The sequence below is a fragment of the Sander vitreus genome, chromosome 7 (assembly GCF_031162955.1).
Source record: "Sander vitreus isolate 19-12246 chromosome 7, sanVit1, whole genome shotgun sequence".
Taxonomy (NCBI): Eukaryota; Metazoa; Chordata; class Actinopteri; order Perciformes; family Percidae; genus Sander; species Sander vitreus.
In genome coordinates this window covers 20,627,433-20,652,930 of record NC_135861.1, presented here as the reverse complement: position 1 = coordinate 20,652,930, position 25,498 = coordinate 20,627,433, and the positions used below count along the sequence as shown (strand labels likewise).

Here is a 25,498-nt window from a genome sequence, read left to right as displayed (position 1 = left end):
TGTTGCGTTTTTCTGTTTGCTGTTGTGATTTATGATTTGTTGAAGTGTTTTCATATTTGCTGTCGTGTTTTCCTATTTGTCGTTGTGTTTTCCTATTTGCCGTTGTGTTTTATGATTTGTTGAAGTGTTTTCATATTTGCTGTCGTGTTTTCCTATTTGCCGTTGTGTTTTATGATTTGCTGTTGCGTTTTTCTGTTTGCTGTTGTGATTTGCACTTCAGGGCCACCGTAATTTTGGGCTTTTGAGCGTACGTACACTTATAGTAAGGATCCTACGCACAGTTTTATAAATGAGACCCCTGTTCTAGTTTTTGTGACTTTGACGCTATTTTGTACATTTCTATGTCATCTAGTTTGTTCAAATGGTCTATTCGAACAGTGGCTTGCAGGCCTGGGGCCTCATGTATAAACGTTGCGTACGCACGAAAAGCTTGCGTACGCTGGTTTCGGTGTGATTTATAAAAATGAACTTGACGTAAGAATGTGCGGGCCGTCACGCAATCCTTTGAGCAGACGTGAGAATGTGCGGGCCTTCCGCAAAATCTTGTCTGGCACTGTAACGTGGCAAATTCTAAGTGAAAAGTGCCGAAACTCACCAACGTTACAATATAAAGTTTCCACTTCACTTACTGGCATACGTCTGTGACGTTGTCTATGAAAAAACATAATTATATCCGCTGATACTTCATAAAAGTTTGATCATTTATGTGGATAATGTTTCACATTTTTCACACTATTAACCGTTTAATTCGCAGGCTACTTAACCTCTGTTAAACATGAGGACGGGAAATGAATGATAAATCCACTTAGAAAATACTACAGTCATCCTCTGTATTTCCTATAGATGAAATACTGTCTTACTCACTATGCAACAAAAAGATCAGCATGGAAAAATGCAATAGTGTCTGTAAGTCTGTAGTTGCTGAGGCTCAAGGCATCCATGGTGCACAGGAGGTGGGACGCATGGATCCATCTCCCCAGGAGCAAACGCCGTGTCGGGTGGGCAAACTCATGTGACGCGTAACTGATCCCGTGGATGATTTGTAGGCTATAAGGGAAGGTAAGATAAGGTGTACCCGTTCTTAATTCTGCACATATTTCTGTTACTGTAGTCCTATGTACTATTTTATTATTTCATCCATGCGTGGTGCAGCGGATCCGTGCCCCCCGTCACCTGCCGTGGGGAGGCTGGCCTCACTAACTTCTCCTCCTCTGAGTTGGATCTCCCTCGCGCTGGACTCAGTTTCACCGAGCCTACTAACACTTAGAAAATAAATGGCATTATATCAATGAGTTCAAACTGCTTATTGTGCGTAATTTGGACTGACGCTGAGATGCATGTTGTTCTGTAACTGGTGTGGTGCTGCCACTATTCTCTTGATTTCCACTTCGACATTAGACTTTTTTTTTTTTTTATTTCTGCCATGGTTCGGTGCATTCACCACCCGGTAACCATTTGCCACTCTGGGCATTTTCTTTTATTGCTTATCCAAGATGACAAACCTCCAAACAGAACATTTTTTTCTCGCCTCCACCTCAACCTCACAGTAGGTGAAGTTTTTTTTTGATAACCCGTTGTGATTGGACAAAGAATGACGTTGGGGGCGCATTTATAATAATTTCCATATTAATTTATGGGAGGAGGCAAGGCGGGGTTGGTCGCTCGTTCATGCGTGTCCAATTTCATGTTGATTGTGATGTATAAAGGAAAGGTGTGCAGGACCTGGCATACGCCCGGTTTTATACATGTGAATATTTCTGTGTGTAGGTACTTTTCAAGTTTTGGCCGTACGCCATCTTCTGGTATGAAAGCTGCACAGTCTTTTATACATGAGGCCCCTGGAGTTTGTTTCAAAAGTCAGTTGATCTCCAGACCTGAGGAAAGCTGAATTTGGATGCTGGTGACTCTCACACAGTCATTAACTTGAGACTGTTGAGTAGTTGACTGAGCACATGCAGGTGCACAAGAGGCGGGGGATGCTCTGTGATCTTTTGTCACCATTTTCGCATGGCTTCCCTCAACATGAGACTGAATAAGCCAAACAGATGGGAGGGAGTCACAGGTGTGGAAAATAAGGGCATCTAAATGGTGTTGAGTTAAAACCATTCCACTCAGTGCACAGTCACAACTTCTGCTCCACTACTACACAACATAAGGTCACACAGCCATCTGAAATGTGTTTTCATAATTTTTTTTTGATATCGCACAACCTGGGCTGATTATTCAAATCAAGTGTTTAGCCACATCTGCACTTAAAAACACAACCGTTCATTGTACTTATAAAGTGAGGATATAGCCATGCATCACATTGGATCTAGACTGATCTCATTAAGTGGTATATGTATGACACGCCAATTCGTATGCCATTTTGGCGTGTTATTAAGCCGCATAATCGCTTTTTAGCATGTTTATCAATGCCGTTTGGCCTCCATTGATCTACATTACGTGTTAATTATCGTCGTAGCGAGTAGTATGAAAGGATGCAAGTCCACAGAGGGAGATTGATTGGGGTGGTGGATGGGTAAAACCTCTGACTTTCACCCATGAGAGCCGGGATTGTGTCCTGCGTGTGGTGTTTATCAACCGTTTTTTTTTTTAATAAAGCCTTCCCCAATGTTCTTTTTCTAAACCCAACCTTTTTTTTTTTTACACGTGTGTGACGTTTTTTTCACGATGGCACGGCACGCTCTCGCGATAACACGCCACATGGTGTGTATGTTTACATCCTCTGTATACAGTGTAGACATACACGCGGATAGCTCAAAATGCATACAGATAACACGCCATTTGGCTTTAGGAAGGTGCCATGTATGTTTACGCAAAGTCATGATGCCACGTTATTGGATCCCATTTAGCCTCCAGCAGTTCATTCACATGCACGCACACACGCATGGATACTGAAAACTTTAAGTCCTCCTCCAGACACGTTTTAAATTTAAAGTATGTAAAAAAATACTCTGCTACGATTTAATATTTTGTTTAACTTGATTTTCCCAAATACAAAATAAAAAAATAAAAAAACTCTTAAAAGCATCTAGAAGCCCATCTGCTCTTTCTCATTCATTGAGAGATTCTGGAAATGGCTTCGCACCCCGTCCATCACCTTTGCTTGCCCTAGGCTAAAAACATCGGAGAGATTCAGCCATCCATGTTTGAGCCTCACGCTGGGTTCAGAAACAAAGTGCCACGAAAAACCAGGAAGCGCTGTCCGCTTCCTTTTGGCACCCATGTTAACCAAATGGGCTGTTCAGACAGAACGGACCACGGGGCAGATCGTGGGGCAGATGTGGCCAGCTCACGATCTGCAGTGATAGTTTCAGTGCCCTGTCTGAGCCCTGCGACAGTCAGACCCAGATTTAGATGAGTCTGTTGTGCACCAAAAATGACGTATCAGAATGGTAAGTGTAGTTAGCAACAAGTGACAAATCCGCTCTTCACTTGAGGTTTCAGGGGTTTTTTTCGCCTGCAATTTTATATTAGACAGCGATTGGCTTTTAAATCTGTGACATACCAAATCTAGCTTGCTCTGGGTACATTTCTCAGATTTCAGGGAAGTACACAGACATCTCACCCTTTAGTTGACGAATGTGAAAACACCGCTCTAGTGACGAACTTTGCCAGTATATATTTGTCAGTATAGTCAAGGTCAGACATTTTATGGGACATAAACATTAAGAAAAACATTTGGGATAGCTTCACTTTACCTTAACTACTGCAGCTTCTGCAAAGGATGTTATCAAGACATGCAAAGGCACTTCTGCTGTGGTGTGAACTGGAGGTGAGTGTAAGGCAGGAGCTGACGTTAAGGGGTTGACTGCATAAAGGGGAAAGATAAACACATTACTGCCTCACTAGTCCCCGCGAGTAACATAATGAACTCCTAATCGCTGCTGAGGGTGTAATTCATCTATGAAATCAGCAGCAAATTGAGATGAGGAAAATCAGTTTCTGATCCATCTCGTGGTAGCTTAGCAGGAAGGATATTGAACATTGTGCCTCTCAAAAGGTTAGGAGTAACACTTTCCTGTCAGTGGAAAACTTCCCCTTCTGCTCTGTCTCATACACACGGCCTGCCAAGCAGCACGCGCAGCCCATGAGTCCAGCCGACGAATGCATCTGTATTCTGCCCAGTGCTGGCCAGATAAGCGATGACTAGGGCATCAGGTCAAAATGTCATATTCTCAATCAACTTCAGTGGCAGCCAATGTCAAATGCTTTGTTGAGTAGAGCGCAGCTGTCAAGGGATGGAATGTGTTGAATCAAACTTCTATTCACCCATTTCTCCCTGCTCCCCTCCTCCTTTTCCTCCACCTGCTTGTCTCCCTTTCCAGAATAAGGCATAATAGTACATGTTGAGCCCAAGGCGTGAGAGCTAAGATAATGGCATCTGGAGCTGCCGGCACCCCCGTCCCTATCATTCTTCAGGCTTTTCAGAATTTGGTTACTTAACATCAACACTTCCTCCGCCTTCCTATGCCTATTTTTGTCCATGGTGGTCTTAGTGTGGGTTTCCATGCATATCAAAGCCATGTGAATGTGAAATCAAAAGAAAATGAACCCATAACTTATACAGTAACTAAATGTGTGTGTGTGCTCCCTTTATGTACTGTTTGTGTTTTCATTTTGTATTTGTACAAATAGGCATGTGTGCATGTGTTTGGACAAGATAAAAACAGGGCAGAAGGAATGAAAGGGAAATTTGTGAGAGGAGGGAGAGAGACAGACAAAGAGAACAGTTGTGACAAAGAGAGAGAGAGAGAAAGCAAAAGAGAAAGAAATGACTCACCTTCTCTGCTGACTGGGCTGTGCCAAAGAAAATTGGGATGAAGGCCAGCCAGACTATGCAAGTGGTGTACATAGTGAAGCCAATAGGCTTGGCTTCATTGAAGTCTTCTGGTACATCCCTTGTCTTGATGGCGTAGATGGTGCAGGTCACCATCAACAGGATGCTGTAGCCCAACGAGCAGATTATCTGTAGGTCTGTGATGTCACACTTCAGCACGCCACGGGCCAGCATGGGGTTAATGGTTTTCTGCTCATCGTAGTCGACGATGGTGTTCGGAGGGTCCACGGCGAACCACACCAGCACGCCCAGCAGCTGCACACAGATCAGACTGGAAGTGATGGCAATCTGGGAGGTGGGACTGATGAAGCGCGGGGCTGTGACCGTCTGCTTGCCCTGCTCGAAGATCCGATAGATACGGTTGGTCTTGGTGAGCAGCGCGGCGTAGCTGATGCACATGCCCAGGCCCAGGAAGATCCGCCTGAAAGCGCACACGGCTACATCAGGTTTGGCAATCATGAGGAAGGTTATGATGTAACACAGAAAAATGCCAGTTAGCAGCACGTAGCTCAGCTCTCGGCCCGACGCCCGCACAATGGGTGTGTCATTGTAGCGTACGAAGGTCGCCATGACAAAGATGGTGGCAATGATACCGAGCATGGCCAGGAAGACGGGGATAATTGCCCAAGGGGAGTGCCACTCCAGCTTGACAATGGGGATGGGCTGACAGGCGGTCCTGTTGGGGTTGGGCCTCATGTTGTAGGCACACAGTCTGCAGGAGGTCTCGTCGTACTGGTACTGGTAGCCATCACAAAGCTCACAGTGCCAGCAGCACGGCATGCCCTTTACTCTCTTCTTCCTCTCTCCAGTTTTGCAGGGCAGACTGCACACAGAGATAGGCACCTCCTGCTCCCCATCTGGCCACTGAAGCTCCTCCAGCTGGTAGAAAGATGACACACAGCACACGAAGATAGGGTCAGAAATGGAGCACTAATCCAGAGTTACCGCTGAATGTGAAAAACCATGTGGATCGTGAAAAGTACCTGCATTTTGTGCATGACTCAACATTCATAAGTGGCCACTAATTACTATAATATGCTTCTCATGAAGTTACCTTCTTTCTAAAAACAAAGTACAATGCAATCCTTTCAAACAGATGAAGAAATAAAATAAAAATAAACAAACAATTAACCTAATAAAGTACATCTTTCTTTCCAATTTCTAAGAGGGATTGTTTATTCTAATACTTGAAAGTAATTGAAATCACCATGGCAACAGAGCTTACCTTTGTTCAGTGAAATAGAAATAAAGAAATGTGAAATGCAAAAGACATTATGTTTTAATACAGAAGCCACTGAGGTGTAACATGATGATAAGGAAGCAAAATGAGACTTGGGGATTGCAAAATGCCTCTTTTAGAGCTGTTTCACCATTTGTCATCAAAATGAAAAGTGGGGCGCCTGGGGAGCTCACCTGGTAGAGCGCGCGCCCAAATATAGAGGTTCACTCCTCGACGCAGCGGCCGCAGGTTAGACTCCGACCTGCGGCCCTTTGCTGCATGTTCCCCCTCTCTCCCCTTTCATGTCTTCAGCTGTCCTAAAAAATAAAGGCCTAAAATGCCCCAAAAAAATTATCTTTAAAAAAAAAGAAAAGAAAAGTGCAGTATACAGACACACTGACGATCTATCTGAAACTCCAATCCAAAAAGGCCCTGAGGTGTTTTATGGTTTAAACTCAAACTATAATCTCAATGTACAAGTTGGGCTTAAAAAAGCCATGAAAAAATGGAATTTTTTTAGGGCTCTAACATATTTTGTTTGGGTGTTAAAAACGCTTTCATAATACTCTTGATTTATTATAAGTTTACTGATCTATGGCTTTAAAAGCCCCAGAAGATTACAGATTCTTCAACATGGCAGTTTCACAGCAATATACGGTATGAGCAAAGTAAACAAAATAAATCAGTTGGAGTTAAAAAAAACAAAAAAACATAGCAAACTACACATTCTAGTGGTATGATGGTTAAAAGATTTTTATTGTCCTCTAAAACTGTCCGAATGACAGATTTAAAAGGTGCTTTGAGACAGAGTGTGTGAAACAGACAGAATGACATGGCGTAAAACTATATTGGAAATGAATAGGATTCATTTCAGGGACCATTTTTGTAATGAGCATTATTTCCTCAATGTGAAGTGGATTTGACTTAAAGGCACCATGTGGAGTGTCAGGACTCTAATAGCAATATGAAGCATTTTCTTATGAATGTGTCCCTGTTTTGTTTTGTCTCATGTATGTTTACAAGGACGTTCATGCACACAAGTGACATGATACCCAGTAAGGTTGCCAATGGTTTCACACTATTCCACTGATCAGTAAGGTGCCAAGAAACACAGCAATGTGCCAAGCAAGGCAGGGAAGAAGACGACTGCAGGATTTGAAATACTAAATTGGCTTTGCAAATGTTTTATGAGTAAGGACACCTTGTTAGACCTCAAGGACACACAAAATGCATTTTAGTGAGTAACACTTAATATAAACATAACTTTTTTTTTGTTTACAAGAAAATTCCACAGGAAACTTTTAAAGGAATTTTGGGAAATACACATACTCGTTTTCCTGCTGAGAGCTACATGAAAAGATTGATACCACTCTCATGTCTGTCTGTTTAATATGAAGCTATATTTGAGCAGCCAGTTACCTCAGCTTAGCTCATTTTTGCACTTCACTGCTTTTTGAGGGTCTGGTAGGCCGATTTTTTGTTAAACTAAGCTTGCTCATATTTAGCATACAGCCACGAGAGTGGCTTCAATCTTCTCATCTAACTCTCGGCAAAAAAGGGAATAAACATGTCAAAAATATTCCTTTAAAAATTTACAATTTGTCTTCATTGGTCATCTCTTAATTTCTGTGGTGTGAAATGGAATTTAAACCGATGTGAGCACATAAAAAATTCTCACAAACTAACCACTAACACTGTGCTCACATAACTCATGTTACTCTGTGACATAAACGTCAGCCGATAAAAAATCTCCACTAGTTACAAATATCATCATACAACAGGACTCCAGCTAAGGATACTAAAAGCATTACCTCCTCCAAATATAATTACACACACACACACACACACACACACACACACATATTACAAATGTGTTGTTTCTGTGTGGTGTCTGGATAGATTATCATCTGCCATTTATCTGGGGGCATGAAGGTGCCATTTGTTATTTGGACAATGAATGGTGCTCTCCTGAAAACCTCCCGATTACACACAGTGTGGAAACAGTAATGAGACCTACAGCTCTGTTTCCATGGAGACCAGAAGCAAGACACCTTGGACTCATACGGCTGCCATAGTTTTCATTTGGGTTTTTCTTTTGTTGTTAATTTTACAATTTGAGTTTCTGTGAGCTGGAACAGCATTACGACATAGATAATCGAAAAATGTATCAGGATGCTGATTCCAGGATAACCTAGGTTGCTCCTTATGTGTTACTCAACGAAGTGATAGCTATTGCATTGGAATATAATTGCATTGTAACAGCATTTAGTTTGTAACCACACTAAAACAAAATGAAGCAGAAATCTCCAGCAACATCCCCACCTGTGCCATCCAATCCATTCTGTTGAGTTTAATTCTTGTGAACCAGAGAGACATTATGCAAATGTTAACTCATCAGTATGTAAATGTCATGTTTTTGTGTGTAATCTGAGTTACATAGAAATACATAGAAATGTTCAGCTCAGGCTTCATCCTATCATACAGCATGGGCAATTTTCAAACCATGTTTGCCTTGAAATCAAAATACATCTCATGAGTTTCTTTATTGTCCACATGAATCACCCAAGCCCATTCTTGTGTTATGACAGTGAGATCTATCATAGTAGCTACAAACCAACACCTTGCATCTATAAAAGCAGCAGGGCAGCTCTCTCCATCTCTACACCTATCCTGATAGCGGTATTAGACAGTAGTTTTTTTTAAGGTAGTTATTTAAAGCACCCATGAAATGAAAAATGCCCAGTCTATGTTGTGATCCCATGGTTCCACTGTCTTTTTAATGTGCATAAAAAAATCAAATACATAGCATTTTTACAAATTTTCCAGTTATAATCCTTCAGTTTTCCTGTAAAGTACCCAGAGCTTTCATATGCTTTATCTTGCTGGGTGCACCTTAAATTCCATCTGATAAAATGTGATATAGATTTAGAGTTTCATCATGTAGCGTAAAACCTGCAGGAAAAGCTACTGAGCGGTTACCGGAGTAACATGGGAGTTTTTGTTTTTTTTAGTGGTCAGTTTCCAACAACATCAACATCTTGGCGAGCTTTCTGCTGCCAAACACTGAGCATATATGGTTTGACACATGGGTTAAAAACATGTTTTTCTTCCTCCCACTCACTCCTCCAAACCTATGCAGTCGGAGTAGAGTGATCTCCAACAATGGAGTAAAGTCTGTTGTTAATTGCCTGTTTTATTTCTACTTTCTTGCTTTTTTCTTTGTAATGTTGAACTATCAAATCAACCCCTCACTGATGTTTTAGATATACATCCTTTTACAGGTAGAAACAATCAAATCCCTTTTTAACAGAATACAAAAGGTGACAGACTAAAATTACCACATTGTATCACCATTCACACACTGATCTTTAAATCTTTTCTTGGTTTACTTGGATTTTTTTTTTCTCACTTTGTAAAAGCAGCTGTTGGCACATTTGATAATCTTTGATAAAACCTATGTTTCAATTATTAATTTAACATTTTATTAAATAAAGACTAAAAAGTAGCTTTCTGTAGGACTTCAAAATAACAGGCAGCACATCAACTAAAATGTGTGTGAACATATTTCTCTATTCATTGCTGAAGGAAAATATTACACTTTTTTTCAAATTTTTAACATTTATCCTTTGGGTAGAGAGTTAAACATTTTGTTTTTCTTGCTAAATTGCACACACAGATTTATTTATTGTACCTAAAATACACCAAGTAGACTGAAAGTAAAACGTGAGAGATTTCAATTTTCGGAAAACACAAAGTCTTCATGCTTGTAAATGTTCACTGAGCATCCTGTTTAAATACAAGCATTTAAACAACATTTTGACATTGTGTGTCTGTCATCTGTGTTACCAGTATCAGTAAATTATCATACCCTGAGCTGGAGGTTTTCCACCCACTGTCCTACCACCTTATATTCTGGGGTGGAGGAGTTGGTCATCTGGAACTGGAACAGGTCATAGCGTCCTGGAGCATCGCCGTTCTTGTTGAACACAACAGAGGTGCCAGCACTGCCTGTACAGAGTGAGAGAGAGAAAATGCAGCAAAAGGACAGCAGGATAGAAAAGTGTTAGACGTTGGTGTGACAGGGCACAGCACCTTTTCTAATAAGAGAAAAACATGAACTTTTAACCCAGTGCGGTGGCCTACATGGACAAACAAAGGTCCACAGAGAGTTTGTTACTCCCAGTTAAAACCTCCAAACACAATGACCTACAGTATATTTTCAACCTTCATGATAATCACGTACAGTGAAGCAAGCTCCCTACTGACCAATATAGCACTTCCTCACCTGCTTCCTATGCATCATCATGGCTGCACAATGGCCTCTGGAGGAATATATTTTCATATTCAAAACCTGCTTAGATACAGTGTATGAACTCTCAGCTGTGCTCTCATATCAGAAATTCAAATTAACGCACACTTTCTCAGGTTAAAAGTAATGCATTTCAATCACACAGTGGACAACAACAGGAGATGTAGGGAGGATAAACAGGTCAGCCAAAGCATCATACGGTCCCCATCTGCTCTCAGTGTGCAGCAGCCTGTCTCAAGCAGAGCCCTGAAGATTTCACTAATTAGCTCAGAGAGGACTGCAGACACCTGAAACATTACGCTTGAGGAAAATTAGGTTTTTGAATTTGTATTGTACAGCTCTCAAGCCTGTCAGTTGTGTCTATGTGTGTATATCACTCAATTATGACTGCAGAGTGTGTGCCAGATAGTGTGTTAACGCAGATGTCAGTCAAAATGATATCTCCCTCGCAGCAGTGAATGTTGAATGGCATTAATCGGAGAAAACGGTTGTACTTTATTTTATACATGAGGTCTGCATTGTTGATGAGGTCATTTTTACCACCCCACAATGCTGAGAGAGAATGAACTGCTGCATTTTACAAGTCTATTCACCTTGCCACTGCATATAGTAGCCTGTAAGCACGAATGGAGATACCATTTCTGAAATGGGACAGGGGGAGTCTGATGACACTTGGCATGGGAATTAAGTACTTTAATAGCTCTGGCTATAAAAAATAAATAAAAAAAAGTGTAGAGAAAGGACAAGGAGCATGTGTCCAAAACACTTTTGGGAACATGTTGTCTTTTGTATCTAGAACAGAGCTTGTGGTTTTTGGATGGAAGGCCACTGCACCTTTTCCTTAGTTTCAGTCAGAAGGGAATTTAATCTCCCTCTAGTTTTTCTACCAAGGACATTTGTCATTGAACATTCTACGAAAGTTTCAGGCCAAAAGACTCTTGTAAAACAAGAAAGGCAGGCAGAGGTAGAAAGAGAAAAAGCCCATTCCAGGCGAGAGTGTATGGGGCCATTTTAATAAAATACTGTGGACAAGCACCCAAATGTTCCTTTTTGACTTTGTGACACCATTAAGCATTACAAATGTCAGTTTATAAGACCTTTAGTGTCCATTTTCATTTTGATACAGAGCCACAAACTCTTCACTATCTGCTGTTTTGCAAAGTGAAAGCACATATATTTTCCATTAACAATGCAGAAATGGCGCCACTGGAGTCATTTTACCCATCAGTCTTTCTGTTTAAAAGTAGATTACTAATTCATAGGTATCCGTGTGTCGGCACAGAAAATGAAGCAGGACAGGAGTTCAGAATGACTTCAAGTGTGTTTCTGAAACCTATAGTGAAAACTCTCAGCCCATATGTGAAAACCAAATCAAAACTCGGTGGCAACATGACATCATGACTTTGCGTAAACATACACAGCCACTTTCTTAAGCCAAGTGGCGTGTTATCTGTACACATTTTGAGCTATCTGCGTGTATGTCTACGCTGTATACAGCGGACGTAAACATACACGCCACATGGCATGTTATCAAGAGAAGAAAGCAACGGTTGGGTTTAGGAAACGTGACACGCGGGTTGGGTTTAGGAAAAGAAGAACCGTTTGGGTTTAGGAAAAGAACAACGGGGTTGGATTTAGTAAAAGAAGAAAGCGACGGTTAAGTTTAGGAAACGTGACACGCGGGACACAATCCCTGGTCTCCTGGGTGAAAGTCCTGTGTTTTACCCACCTACCACCCTGACCAACCTCCATATGCGGATTTTTGTCCTTTCATACTACTCGCTACGGCATTAAATTCACACGCAATCGCAAGGTAAAGTAAGTCAATGGAGGCCAAACGGCGTTAATAAACACGCTAAAAAGCGAGTATGCGTCTTGATAACATGCCAATAATGGCATATGAATTGGCGTATATTACACCATTATATTATACATATGCAATTTCATGGGATCAGTCTGGTGGGTGGCAGTCACCGTCCTGTCATTGCTGCTTCCACCAGACAGACAGTAGACTTGTTGACACAGTGAATAAAGAAAGATGTTGACAAGGTATTGACAAAAGCTATGACAGGGATTCCATTCTTACTCTACACCCCAGCGTAAACATACAGCATACAAACAAACACAAAGTCATTCAATAAAGTGACATGAGTGATTGGGCACTTGGCGCTCTTTCAGCTTTAGAGCAAATAATTAAGTGGTGTCTCTGTGTGTGCAGATAAAAAGGCATTAGAAATTCCTTTCTGTTTTCTATTCCCTGATATTTTCAAGGGAGTAAAATGGTCTGTGTAGGCTCCTTAGTGAGAACGCTGTCTAAGATGAAAGATTTATGCATTTGCATGTGGCTCTGAACTAAGACATGACAAAAGTGCACTGCTGCTGTGCCGAGCAGTGTGGGTGGACTGGGGATCCACTGCTGTGTTTCTCACGCATCATTATTCTCTCCTTTTTTTTCTGCCTCTCACTCTTCTGCTCTGTCTCCGGCGCAGTGGGGAGATCAACAAAGGAGGCTTACACTCCGCTCTCAAACATACATTAGCAGTGGCACATACACAGGATAATGTGCGTGGTTCCATTCTTTAAATGCAATAAGGGGCAGTAAGATATGCCTGATGGAGCCACAACAGAACAACCTCTGTTTGCCAGTAAAAATGTTTGAGAATATAAAAGCATGACAGGAAGAAGTAGAGGAGGTGAAGGTGTGATCTTATTTTTGGCTCAGGTGAAATGAACTGCTTTCTTTATCAGTGCCACGCTAAGGTAAATGTTTTTCGGAAGCTGAAAATACCAAAAGAAAAGTCAGCACAACCCCAGATGGTTATTGAGATTGGACAGCAGATTCTCGATCCCATGCATGAAGAGTTAAGGTCTCCTTGAAATTTAAGCACTGCATATATTCTGTTTCTTTAGTTCCACCTTAAAATCTGAGGGCTTCTCACCTGCTGGAACTCTGCACTGCTGCCATAGCGACGGTGTTAAAGAAAGGCAGGCAGCTCTTTAGTCTTTAGCTCAATGACAGAAGTTTGTTTTCACATGCTTTTGTATATAAGTAATTGTAAAGAGTTTTTCGCCCTGTTAAACATGATCAATGTGTCGCTTACACTGATAAAAAAATACAAAATGTGCATAGGAACAAACTTTTAATGGATAAATAAAATTTTAGAGCTTGATGTAGCCTGGCGTCTCGCTAACACTAAAATCACTTGCAGGTTGACAAATGGCACTTGATTTAAATTGCAAAACTGTTTTATTTCTGTTTTTAATTTCAGCCGTTTAAAGATATATAGTTAAACACGGTGGTCCGATCTATTTCTGCTGTGCTGCTTCGCTAGCGTCATGTGATAAACCAAATCAAGTGTTACAAACAGCAACATCTCACCACCGGTCAGACTGGTCGGACTAAAATTAAATGAAACATCACTATCTTTAGCGAATCTTTAGTACAATGTGTCTATCCCAGTAAAGTACATACAAGTATTGTATTTTCCCTAGGGCTGTCAATCGATTAAAAATGTAATCTAATTAATTACATACTCTGTGATTAATTAATCAAAATGAATCGCATACATAATTAACAGTGCCTGAACCGATACTTTTTAAGAATGTAAAAAAAAAAAGAAAAAAAAAAAAAGGGTACTAAACAACAGTTGGTGACATTAAAGAACGGCTTGTTTATTGCTAAGGCCATATGGTCAAAATTAAATGATTTAATAATAATGTATAACAATAACAATAACTTATTTCACTAGTAAATTGCTGTTGAATGACAAAAACAACAACCAGATAGGAAAAGGACATTTACAATAACTGCAAATGCACCACGACGCTGTAGTTTACCAGTTTCATTGAACGCACCGTCTGTGTTGTTTCTCCGATGGCAGCTGCAGATCGTTACATCCCGGTGTTGAATCCTCTACAGTAAAACACAGTCACACTTTACACCGTTTAGCGTTAGCTGTCAGCATTTTAACCGTGTTTAATCCAGCTACTAGCTAGCGGTAGGCTAACGTTAGCTGCTGTTGAGTATTGTGTTAACTAGCGTCACATGCAGCGGGGTTTGTGTTTCCTGTAACGTCTGTTTCAGAGCAGCAGAGAAGTGCAGACATATCAGTGGCACCAGATTTTCGTCTGTATGCAAACGTCAATATGGAATGGATTAATCTGCGTCAATTTTTTTTAACGCGTTATTTTTTCTCAGATTAATTAATCAAAATTAACGCGTTATTTTGACAGCCCTAATTTTCCCACATATAAAACATCACTGTAGAGTGTTATTTGAAAAGAGACAAAATCAACTCTAAAAATAAGCCAGTTTTGTGAGAAGATGACGCTGATTTCTTACATTAAACGGCTAAATCTCATCTAGAACATTTTGTGAAGACACAATGTACGTCAGATGATCACTGGCTGACATACAAGCCACTGCATTTGTAATGACAAAGGTTTCTCTTGTTTTAAACCCATCTCCCATTTGGCTCTCTTCCTCCACTCACTTCTGCATTTCAGAGCAGTTGTCGTTAATAGCTATTTGCCATTAATTGTTAAGTATCTTCCCCATCACTTTCTGTACAGGGCTGAATAATGTAGAGTTTCAAGTACTGGCAGAACCATAATATGTCATATTGGCTCAAAAAAATCACACAGATCCAGATAATGTTGTGGTGCTTTGAGCTATGAATGAAATTGTATGTAAATTGAAATTGTAGCCAGTCCACAAGCAACTGCATACAGTGCATAAAACAGAGGAGATGGTATTAACTTATTACCCATTTGCCTTTTGTCATAGCCTGAAACTAAGACGACTCACTCTGGCTTATATGTCCACAATTTAGTTTTTCTCTGAATTGCTTTTTAAATTGACACTGTGGATTAGTGTAGACACAGCTGCGTTGAGTAAATACTTGGGAGGATGAAGTAGTAGTTGATGGAATAGTTCAACATTTTAAGAAATTTGCTTTCTTGCCAAGAGTTACATGAGAAGATTCATGCCAGTCCAAGCCAATATTTTGAGTTTAAAGCCAGTATGAAAGTGCTATGGTTAGCTTGTTAACATATGCATATTTGGAGCAATTGGATGTGTGCCTGCAATTTTAAAGCAATTGTTCAATATTTTGGGAAATGAGCTTATTTGCTTTCTTGCTGAGAGTTAGATCAGATCATCTAACTGTTCATTGTTATATCCCACACTGTGTCTCCGCTTCATGCCTGGCAACTGCTCCCTGCCAGAGACGGTTTAGAACCGCCCCAACTCAGAGTAGTTTCCTGTATCTGTGTCACGTGGGCTCCGCCACGGCCACACCTCTTTAGGAGACTAGTGGCAGGTCCTGAGTGTATTGATTCCAATGGGAGAAGTGAACGTGTACACATATTATGAGCGATTCTTTCGCCCCATAATCACCAAAGTATACAGTACCAGTCAAACATTTGGACACACTTTGTCATTCAAGTTAATGGGAAAGTGTGTCTAAACCTTTGACTGGTACTGTATATTGGACCCATTTTTCACAAGCCACATATCTCCAGAACATTCTGACACTAAAATGGCATTTTTCAGACGGACACATCAGGAGAAAATTAACTTTATTTGAGACCTGTTTCTGTCTCAGGACCAAACTCTCGTGAGAGGCAACACAGCGAAACTTTTGTAAACACCCTAACAAAACGTGATGCCAAATATGTCTTTTAGCTGTGTAAATATCTAACGTTAGCAAAAGAACATATTAACAAAATATTTAAATATAACTTTGAATCTATCCACATGACGTTCACTACACGTTCAAACAAGGCCACGCCCCTTTAGGAGACAGGAAATGTGTACCGTTTCATACCATTGGCGCTGCTTGAAATGCGCTATCTTTAGTGTAGAGGATCTTTGTCCCTGCCAAGAAATACTCTGGGACAAAATCACAACTTGTTTTCACACTGTTTTTTGTACGAATTAAACAAACAAGATATATCGTGTTAATTAGTGAGCTTTAAAGGTGACGCTAACTGCTTTCGGTCTTTGTGCTAAGCTAAGCTAAGCTAACAAGCTGTTGGCTGTAGCTTTATATTTAGCGTACAGACATGAGATGAGAGTGGTATCAATCTTCTCATCTAACTCTCAGCAAGAAAAATAATATGCGTAATTCCCAGAATGTTGAACTATCCCTTTAACTAAAGTAGTAGAGTCAGTAGGCTTATTTAAACTAATTTGTTATTAACCAACTTGTTTTACCTCATTATGTTTATAGGTGGTTCATCCTTAATGTCATCAGTGTTTATACAGTACGAGTCAAAAGTTTTGACACACTTTCCCATTAACTTGAATGACAAAGTGTGTCCAAATTTTTGATTGGTACTGTACATTCTTTTAATCAAGTATATTATTATAATTTACAGTTTGTTCTATTAAAAATCCTCTAAAACTCTGCATAAATGAATAACGTAACCAATTTGACTTTTCGTATCCACACATTGTGTAAGCATCTGATGACTTTTACAATGTGTGACTCACCGTTGAAGCTGGTGTTTCGTATGTACTTCAGCAGAGTCTTTCCCTCAGCAGACTCCATTTGTGGACAAACACCAGGATGATCAGGACATAAGTCCTTGTGCATGCTGTGGAGAGCGTGGGCCATGGCGTACACCGCGTCAATCACAAACTGCACCTTCCCTTCCTGCTCGTACTTGGAGTCGTTCCCGATGCGCTCCTTGCCTGAGTGAAGAAAAGGAAAGAGGAGGACTTACAGGCAAATACACCATGAGCCATTAGACATTACATCCTCTCAGCACTCCCCATCATCCATAGATTAATTTTTATTCCTTCGTCTACCATTTGCTACCAGTGACTTCAATTGTGATTTGGTAAGAATTACACCTAAAGGGCCAATGTGGCGTTTCAAATAAGAAGACACATTTAATTCCTACGTGGAAAATATCAAGCTGAGCTGTGAGACAAAGTGTTTGTGACAAATACAGCAGGCTAAGATTGAATTACTGCGGTATATTACAAAGTAATACGCTGCCAAGAACGGACCTCACTTGTCTCATCTGCAAGGTGATGAAGATCGCCATGAACTTTAGTAACATCCTCTGCTACAGTAGCTTCCTGCTCTCTTATATCCTCTTCCCAGTGCACTGCCCTTTCACTATGGGCTGCTGTAAAGGTTTTGCCTCACGCTGCTGATTCTCTGCTTGAATATGTAATGTACAACCTCTGCTGGATGTCTGTTTTTGTTACAAACTGAATTAGCTATTTTATTCTGCTGGTAGATAAAAGCTGCATTTCAAAGAGTGAATGAAAATTATAACAACAAAAATACTACTATTACTTTGAATAATAATCATCATCATAATTTCAATATCCAAGCTCCCACTTAACAAAAATGCACCATCAAGGAAATTACTCTGAATACTAAAAAATAATTTTCTACTCAGTGATAGCTGCTCATAGCTCACGCGGAGAGCTCAGTGGAGGGGCACATGATGTCAATAGGACACATATAATAATGTGGGAGATTTGCATTATCAGAGCACTGTATAGGGAAAGGCTAAATGGTCTTTGAATGCAAACGCCTCCTGTTTTTTTTACATTCATAAATATCACCTCGGCTTGAGGTATAAAAAAAAGAGAATACAGAGACAGCCAGAGCCAGAAAAAAAGATAAAAGACATTTGCAGGCATTTCATTGAGGGTTTGTGGGGCTCACTGAGTCGAGCATCTTCTGTCTTTTAACGCATGATAAAAGACGCCAAACAGAAGATTATAAAGGAAGCAAAATCATTCAGTAGACAATCATTTGTGTCACACTGTCATTACCATCATCACGTATGCAAGCAAGACTAATTCAGCATCCCACATCACAGGCATCACCCTCGTAGATAATGAATGCAGTGCAATGCCTGTCATACCATTGGCAGGCAGAGTTTAGGTAATACGAGAAGGCATCACTGTTAACAACACTATCATTAATGTGAGGATAAAGATGGTAATAAAGCAGAATGGGGGCATGAGCAGTATGCACCTATCTTTCTCTCATTTTGCCTGCAATTTCAACCTAAATAAACTTTGGCTCTGTGCAGTTAGTACCCACGGCACGACTCTGCTGAGCTGTCAAGGTGACTGGGTTAAGGGGAAAGAGAGGGAATATGGGATTTAAGAGTTACAGGACATTAGCCACAGGAGCAGACGGTCTGTAACTGTAGTATGACTAAGACACGTGGTGCATCATTATTCTAATAATAAACTCTGTCAGTCCTGCACCCACTGGGTGGAAACACCTGGTGTTAAGACTTTCTAGTTGCGCCGCAGACAAGAGGTGTGGAATTAAAACTCCAACAGTCGATCTGTAGCTACTAATGCAAACAAAAGATCGAGTTCACATCAACCTGACAAGAGAGGGTAGAAATATGCATCGTCTATTAATAATTCATAAATGTTCCTGCTTTGTTCGCGTCAAAACTTGTGTACCTGTGCATTTACGGCTGGTATCCTCTCTCTTCGAGGCACTGAGGAGCCTGCAGTCAAAGTTTTCTTCCCAGAACTCAGCAAACCACACGTTCCTGCGGTTGTTCTCGAGGGTGAGCCCAGTAAAGTATTCATCAAACCCTGGGAGTAGAGGAAAGAGGAGAATGGCTCAGTTCCGGACCAATTATCAGCCAATTCAAACCTGAAGGAAACGAAGCGAAACTTGCTGCAGTGGTGTTGTGGTGGGGGTGTGGTGCTGGCTGCTAGGTGCTGGAAGAACACCAGCAAGCACTACTTCATCATAATTTGACCATGGTGGTTCCTCTTCCTCTCAAGCCCCATGGAACTTTAATCATTTCTTTCATCTAGGAAATTACATTAATTAAAAAACAGGATGCATTATAAATAACGCAGGGATTGTAAGTGGTGCCCCAGCCTGTTGCCTCAGGCTGCAAGTCCTGCAGGTGCTGAGGAGGTTTTCTTCCCTTCATTAAATCCATTAAAATAGAAATGGATTTAAGGCATGGTGTATTAGCTTAACACTTATTTTAACAGACATTATGTGCCTGTATTAGCTTGAAGAGGGGTAACTTCCTGCAACAAAGGGAAAAAAAGCTTTTATGCTAAATTTTGTTCTCTTGTTTGTGCAACTTTACTCCACAATGTGGGTCAGGGAACTGAGCTGGGACAAAACTTAATTGTGAGATTCCTGTTTTTTTTTGCCTTTTGTTTCACAATTTTCTTGAGAGTAATCTGAATTTAACATTTTAAAGTCTCTCAGTGTCTCCACTTTCTGTTATCCAGTCATATCAGATGAGCCATGGGTAAAGGTAATAATGGCTAATCAGAGCTGAATGACTCAGCTGATTTTCTTTTCTAAAGACCATCAATGGTGTATGGTGGATTAATAATATTCTCGCTGCCTCCAGAGTGTACATTTGTCTTCACTAGACCTTCCCTAATTATGGGTAGCTTCATAAAACTCAGACTTTCAAATTTCCTCAATTGAAATGATGAATGGTTATCAGGATTGTGACACTGGACAGAACTTAAATAGAACATGCTGTGAATATTCTATTTCTGTGGTGAATTTGTACATTGTACAGTAGAATGTCCTCCTTTTTCTTTAAGCTACAATTTTCTTTTGGATTTTATTGACAGAAAATGTTAAAACAATAAAAAAACTAGCCTTTTCTCAGACCCAATCTTTTGTGTCCCTTTCCAGAATTATACAGCAGAGACCAAAGATACCAATTTCCCAACAGACAGCAAATACGTAAAAGCACACTGATACATTTGTCTGTGATGACAGCAAAAGTGAAAAGGTTTACATTTATTGGTTTCAGTATCTAATAAAATCTACAGAGTAGCCAATTTGTCCAAACTGACTTTAATCCGGTCATGTACAACCCACGGCCAAATGCAACAACAAGGTCACACTTGTTCTATGAGGATTGTCGAAAGTCATTGTGAGTCAAATTGTCAACTGAAGAAGAAATATGTAAGGCGGGATGGATTGTGCGTACACCAAATGTATGTGTAATGTGAAAGGGCTCGCTCAAAGTGATGAACCCTAAATTAATGCTAGTAGGCAGCACTTTGCCTACACATTCTTCATATCAACTTTATACGGTCTGCACCATCACAAATAGGGATCCGTGCGAACCCTCGCGGACATGGGCGGATAACAACATTTACATCACCCTCGAGGATGCAGAAAGTATGAAGCAAGCTTTCAAATTGGACTTATATTTGCCTGGTGGTTAAAAACATGACTCCATGTTGCTCCATAGTGACCCAAAAATGAAATATATAATAATAGAAATTTAGATTCCCCCCCCCCCCCCCCTTTTTTGTGTGTAAGTAATTAGACACACTGGGTTTTAGACTACAGAAGGCAATTACTCCTTACAAAATTAAAAGTAAAATAGAAAACAATACAATACAGTAACACAACGTGCAGTGTGAGTCTGTGTATGTGCATCATTGTGTGCATACCTTCAATTGAGGAGCGTTTAGGCAGTATAGTGACTGCTCCCACGGCTACATCCTCGAGCTGGTGGATCGGGCTGCTCTTAGCCCCCCAGCTGTCAGATCCAATCCACAGGAAATGGCCCACCTGATTGGCCCTTTTGGTGGCATTGAGAACTCCCCTGCAAGGACATCCATGTTTGAATTAGGAGAGAGCACAGGAGGTGCATGCAATCTAATCTCTATTACACAAAGACACAGCTAGCTTTAAGGAGTTGTCTGGTCATTACAGCTCTGCCATGTACAGTTAATCTCATATTGTAAAAAGTGAGATATCCATGTTTTTTTTTTAAATTATAAAGCAGTTGTAGGTGCTATATACTGTGAAAGTATCAAAACCCTAAATCCACAGAGAAATGCACACAGCCCGTGTTCAGAAATGGCGCCTTTGAACAAGCTGTCAGGACTTCCTGTATGGTTGTAATGTCACAACTATAGGTAGAAAGTGCCGCTACAGTACAGTCATTCCACGGCTGCAATGACGGTGCAGAGACTCCAAGAGCACAGATGCGCAAGACCCAGAAACGCTTACCAATCAGAGCAGACTGGGCTTTTTCAAGAGGGGGGCTTAAAGAGACAGGTGCTAAAACAGAGCATTTCAGACAGAGGCTGAATTCAGGTATATTCAGACAGACAGTATGAGAACAATAATGTGTTTTTGAACATTAAAACATGTAAGCATGTTCTAGTAAAAACCCAAAATACAAGTTTGAACTGGAAAATGAGCATATGGGACCTTTAAAGGTGAGAGGGAAAGGAGGTTAACTATTGTTATTTTGTCATTATGTTTATATGTTTTGTGTTTTATTAAAAGATAACAGGGAGTTACAATCATAAATCTTTTCTTTTACATTTCACTAGCATTCATTCTGAATTAAGGTACTGAATGTTTGAGTATTTGTTTCTTTACATAAATATTTCCCATGGGGCATTGTAAGTTAAACAATTTCTCTCTGTTGCTTTGTTGTGATCTGTATTTCCACTTCTCCTCCAAGGCATGGTTGTGTTTGTGTTGTTGGAGGTATGTTTGTGTAGCAGACATACTGTACGAATGGTAATTCTGTGCCTCTAGCCTGTCTTCAGGAGCTGTTTCTGAGAGATTAAAGACCTTAACATAGCAAGCCATTAAGGCAACTGAACAACATGGGTGAAGCCAGAACGTGCAGTGCTCCTCACCGTATGTCTTCTTCACTGGCAAAGATGATGACTGCCCGTGAGTGCTGCGTTTCCAGCAGTTGTTGGATGGCTTTGTCATAATCCTCCAGCTTGGGGTTGTGGGGAATTTTCAAAGACTGGGCGATGCAGATTCCACCTTTTTAATGGGAGAGGAGTAAGAAATGATAAGACCTCAGGGATTAGCTCACCCATTAACTCACTCACTCTTACACACAGATGTACGCACACTCACACACAAAAGCCTGGGGTCACAATAGCTGTTTTTTTTATTATATGGAAATCTCATCCATATGGAAATGGAAACATCTGAACACAATAGTGAGATTTTGATGATGTTGTCATACTTGCTATAGAGTCTAAATGATAGTCTTACAGCGTATACATTTATATTTTGGCAATGACGTGAAAACCACAGCGGCATGCAATCTAACACTCAAATTGTGCCTTCTGACTGAGCACCAGAGTCATTTCACAGAGTGAAAGAGATATAAACATATCTGCTGTAACAAATCCAATAATCCACACCAACAGGGACATAAAACTACAGGTTTCATATGGACTTGAGAAAATCCAAGAGCTTGCCATTGGCTTTTCATTTAAAGTCATTATCAAACATCTCTTGTTGGACCCTGAACCAATGAGATAGCACAGCTGGCAATAACAAACAAAGAGGATATTAATACTGACAATACATCATTCTCAGACAGGTTACCACTAATGAGTTCGTACAGAATGAAGGGTACTGATTGCTTCTGTGCGTTGCTAAATAGTTGCATCATATTTGGCAAAGTATATTATGTTTGCTAGATATTGTTGTCTTCAGGGTTATATTCAACAGCTCATTATCAGGTGGTAAAGCAAAATTCTATAATTCATAAAAGAGTTTTTCCTTACTCCGGCGTGGTAATTACAGGTGCGGAGGACAAACTAACCTTTGAATCACTTTGGATGAACAGAGAATATGATCATCTGTGTGAAAGAACTGTAGGTCTAGATTTGAGGCATTTGTGTCCTGAGTCAACAGCAAAGCTCTATTAAAATTTCTCCCACTCAAGCATTTTAAAAGCCTACCCAATAACCTTTCAGTTTTTGTTTCCCTGAGTCGACAGAGAAATGGAAGGAATCCTCTAATTGCCAGTCTCCTCAGGCTCATTACTTTGATATAAACAGTTTTTAGCTGGCAGATCACACATCTCCAGTCACAGTTTACTGTGTCATTTCTAAAGGCAGAATATAGAAAAGACAACTGCTGAACCTCCACTTACAGTAACTATTCATTTTTCAAGTATCAGCAGACAGACTTAGAAAACATTTGTATGTGCCAAAAGACCTCTGGGATGGCTGCAGTTATCCTCCCTAAGTGGACTAAACATAAAAATGGAGATTCCACAAATGGCCTAGCTGTTGCTTAAGAGTTTGTGGTATACTGTTAAAGTGAAACGTGCTTGGTGTCATTTATGCATAGCAGCCAGCGTTTTAGGTCTCCAAGGGACGACACTAAAGCGGTTTCAGCACACAGATTTCAGTTGATTTCAGCCAGAAAGCCTACAGTTTGACACTGCACTTCTAGGTTTCTGTTTTAGGAATCTTTAGCACTTTAAAATATCTGATTCTGGCATATTAGTGGCGCCTTTAGTTCCAGGGTTTTTTATGTCTGCAGGTACAGTAGGTATCACACACGCATTAATTCGAGAGAGGAAAAGAACTTTAGTCTCATGAAAATGCATTAACTACATTATGACAAAAAAAGAACCCTGTGGGCTTGTGTGAAGAGTTATAATGGTATATTGAAAAGAGACAAAGTATAGGTCACAACAGTCAATAATACAGACAGAGACCACAGGAGCCACTGATGAAGATAAGAAGCATTTGGAGCAAATCCCATCTTCAGAGAGGGCAAAGAGCTGCCCTAAAGGCTGCGGACCGGCGGTTGTGCAGCAGTGGCTAAATTATTGAATGCCTGCAGAATACTTCATCCGTCAGTCAGTCAGATGGTCAGTCAGTTAGTTATTCAGAGGGGCAGGCATGATGGAAATGCAAGTATCGTATCTGTACTTCCAGAGTGATGTGCTGTGGGTTGGAACGCCTCCACCTGTCACTGGAAGGCACTGTGTGGACTTTAAAGAGTCCTCGACTCAAACAGTGGGTTTAAAAAAGAGCTGCATGTCTGTCTTGGCTGGAGATGTGTGATGAGAGACAGATAAATGCCAGGCTCTGGGAGAAGAGAGTGTTTTACTCAAATTCATTGAAGTCTTATACAAGAAGGATTGTGAGGCAATACTGTACCTTCTGACTGCCAGTATACGTCATCGGAACTGCTTGTCGTATGGTCAAAGAGCTTTGGAAACCTCCTCCCCCAACACCAACTGACATTGGTTCATGCAGCGATTTGCAAGGGCATGGAGGTGAAAGAGGTCAAGCTCTCTTTTTGTTCTTACACAACTATTTCTGTCACTTTCTGTATGTACAATAGAGAATGGATACCCGAACCGAGCCCGTACAGCCTGACCCGACAGTAGCCGGGCCGGGTTCGGACAGATATTTAAAAATGATATTTGGTTCGGGTCAGGCTCGGTCACATCAGCGCGATAAGGCATTGAAAATTTTAAATTTAAAAAAGCTTATTATGTAGGTGCGCGCCTGTGTTAACGTGCACTTGTTGCCCCATGTTCGCTGATGCGCTCATCTGTTGACATTTCCGAATGCCTTCCTACAGTTGCTTAATAAAAGCGGGCTTTCCACACAAACAAACGTACATGTGTCATTAGTATGAGAAAAAAATTAGATTTTAACTGTGTCGGGCTGGGGTAAATATCTTAATGCCTGCCAGCTTGGGTAGGGTTCGGTTACTGCTCTGTCGGACGCGGGCCAGGCTCGGACAGAAAAATGCGGCCCGATCCGCACTCTAATGTACAACCGAGTGCAACACTATGAATGTTGTACAAACTAGGTTGTTTCAAGCATAACCCGGCCCTTACAGTGAGTGAGGAGGGTGAAGAGAAAGGGTAAGCTGGTCTTAAATCTAAGAATGAAGAATGTTCAATTTCTGCTTACATTAGAAGTGGGTTTGTGACACTGACATTTTTAGCTAAACTTGATTAATTTACCTATGATCCTACAACCGAATATCAAAACTATATGCACTGTTAAAACCCCTACCCTCTGCTCCACATTTGATTAATATATCAAAGAGAGCTAAACGATCGTGATGACCAAATTCATCAGGCCCTTGGAAGTTCTCCGCTTATCTGTCTGAGTGTCAAAGTCATGCACTGCATTAACTGCTTCAATTATTCATCCTCAATGCCCTCGGTTCTGAATATGAACTCCGGGGCGAGGAATCCAGCTTTGCTATTTTGCTTAGTGAAATACAAATCCTTTTAAATTAGAGGCTCTTGATGGTTTCGACCCCCCTCCCGCCTACTGCACACCCTTCAAACCCAAACCTCCAGGGGATCCATAATGCTGCAA

The 25,498-nt window shown here is 40.7% G+C and overlaps 1 protein-coding gene across 1 annotated transcript in view; it reads right to left on the bottom strand.

Moving 5' to 3' along the window:
- LOC144520202 (metabotropic glutamate receptor 7-like) overlaps nt 1-25,498 on the bottom strand; it is a 72,112-nt gene that overhangs the window by 13,118 nt on the left and 33,496 nt on the right. Inside the window, exons 5-10 of the mRNA XM_078253872.1 lie at nt 22,028-22,163; nt 20,819-20,973; nt 18,824-18,961; nt 16,868-17,068; nt 9,931-10,070; nt 4,787-5,722 (exon numbers count right to left, since the gene is read on the bottom strand). Of these exons, the coding sequence (XP_078109998.1) occupies nt 4,787-5,722; nt 9,931-10,070; nt 16,868-17,068; nt 18,824-18,961; nt 20,819-20,973; nt 22,028-22,163 (1,706 nt within the window). The remainder of the gene's footprint in view (nt 1-4,786; nt 5,723-9,930; nt 10,071-16,867; nt 17,069-18,823; nt 18,962-20,818; nt 20,974-22,027; nt 22,164-25,498) is intronic.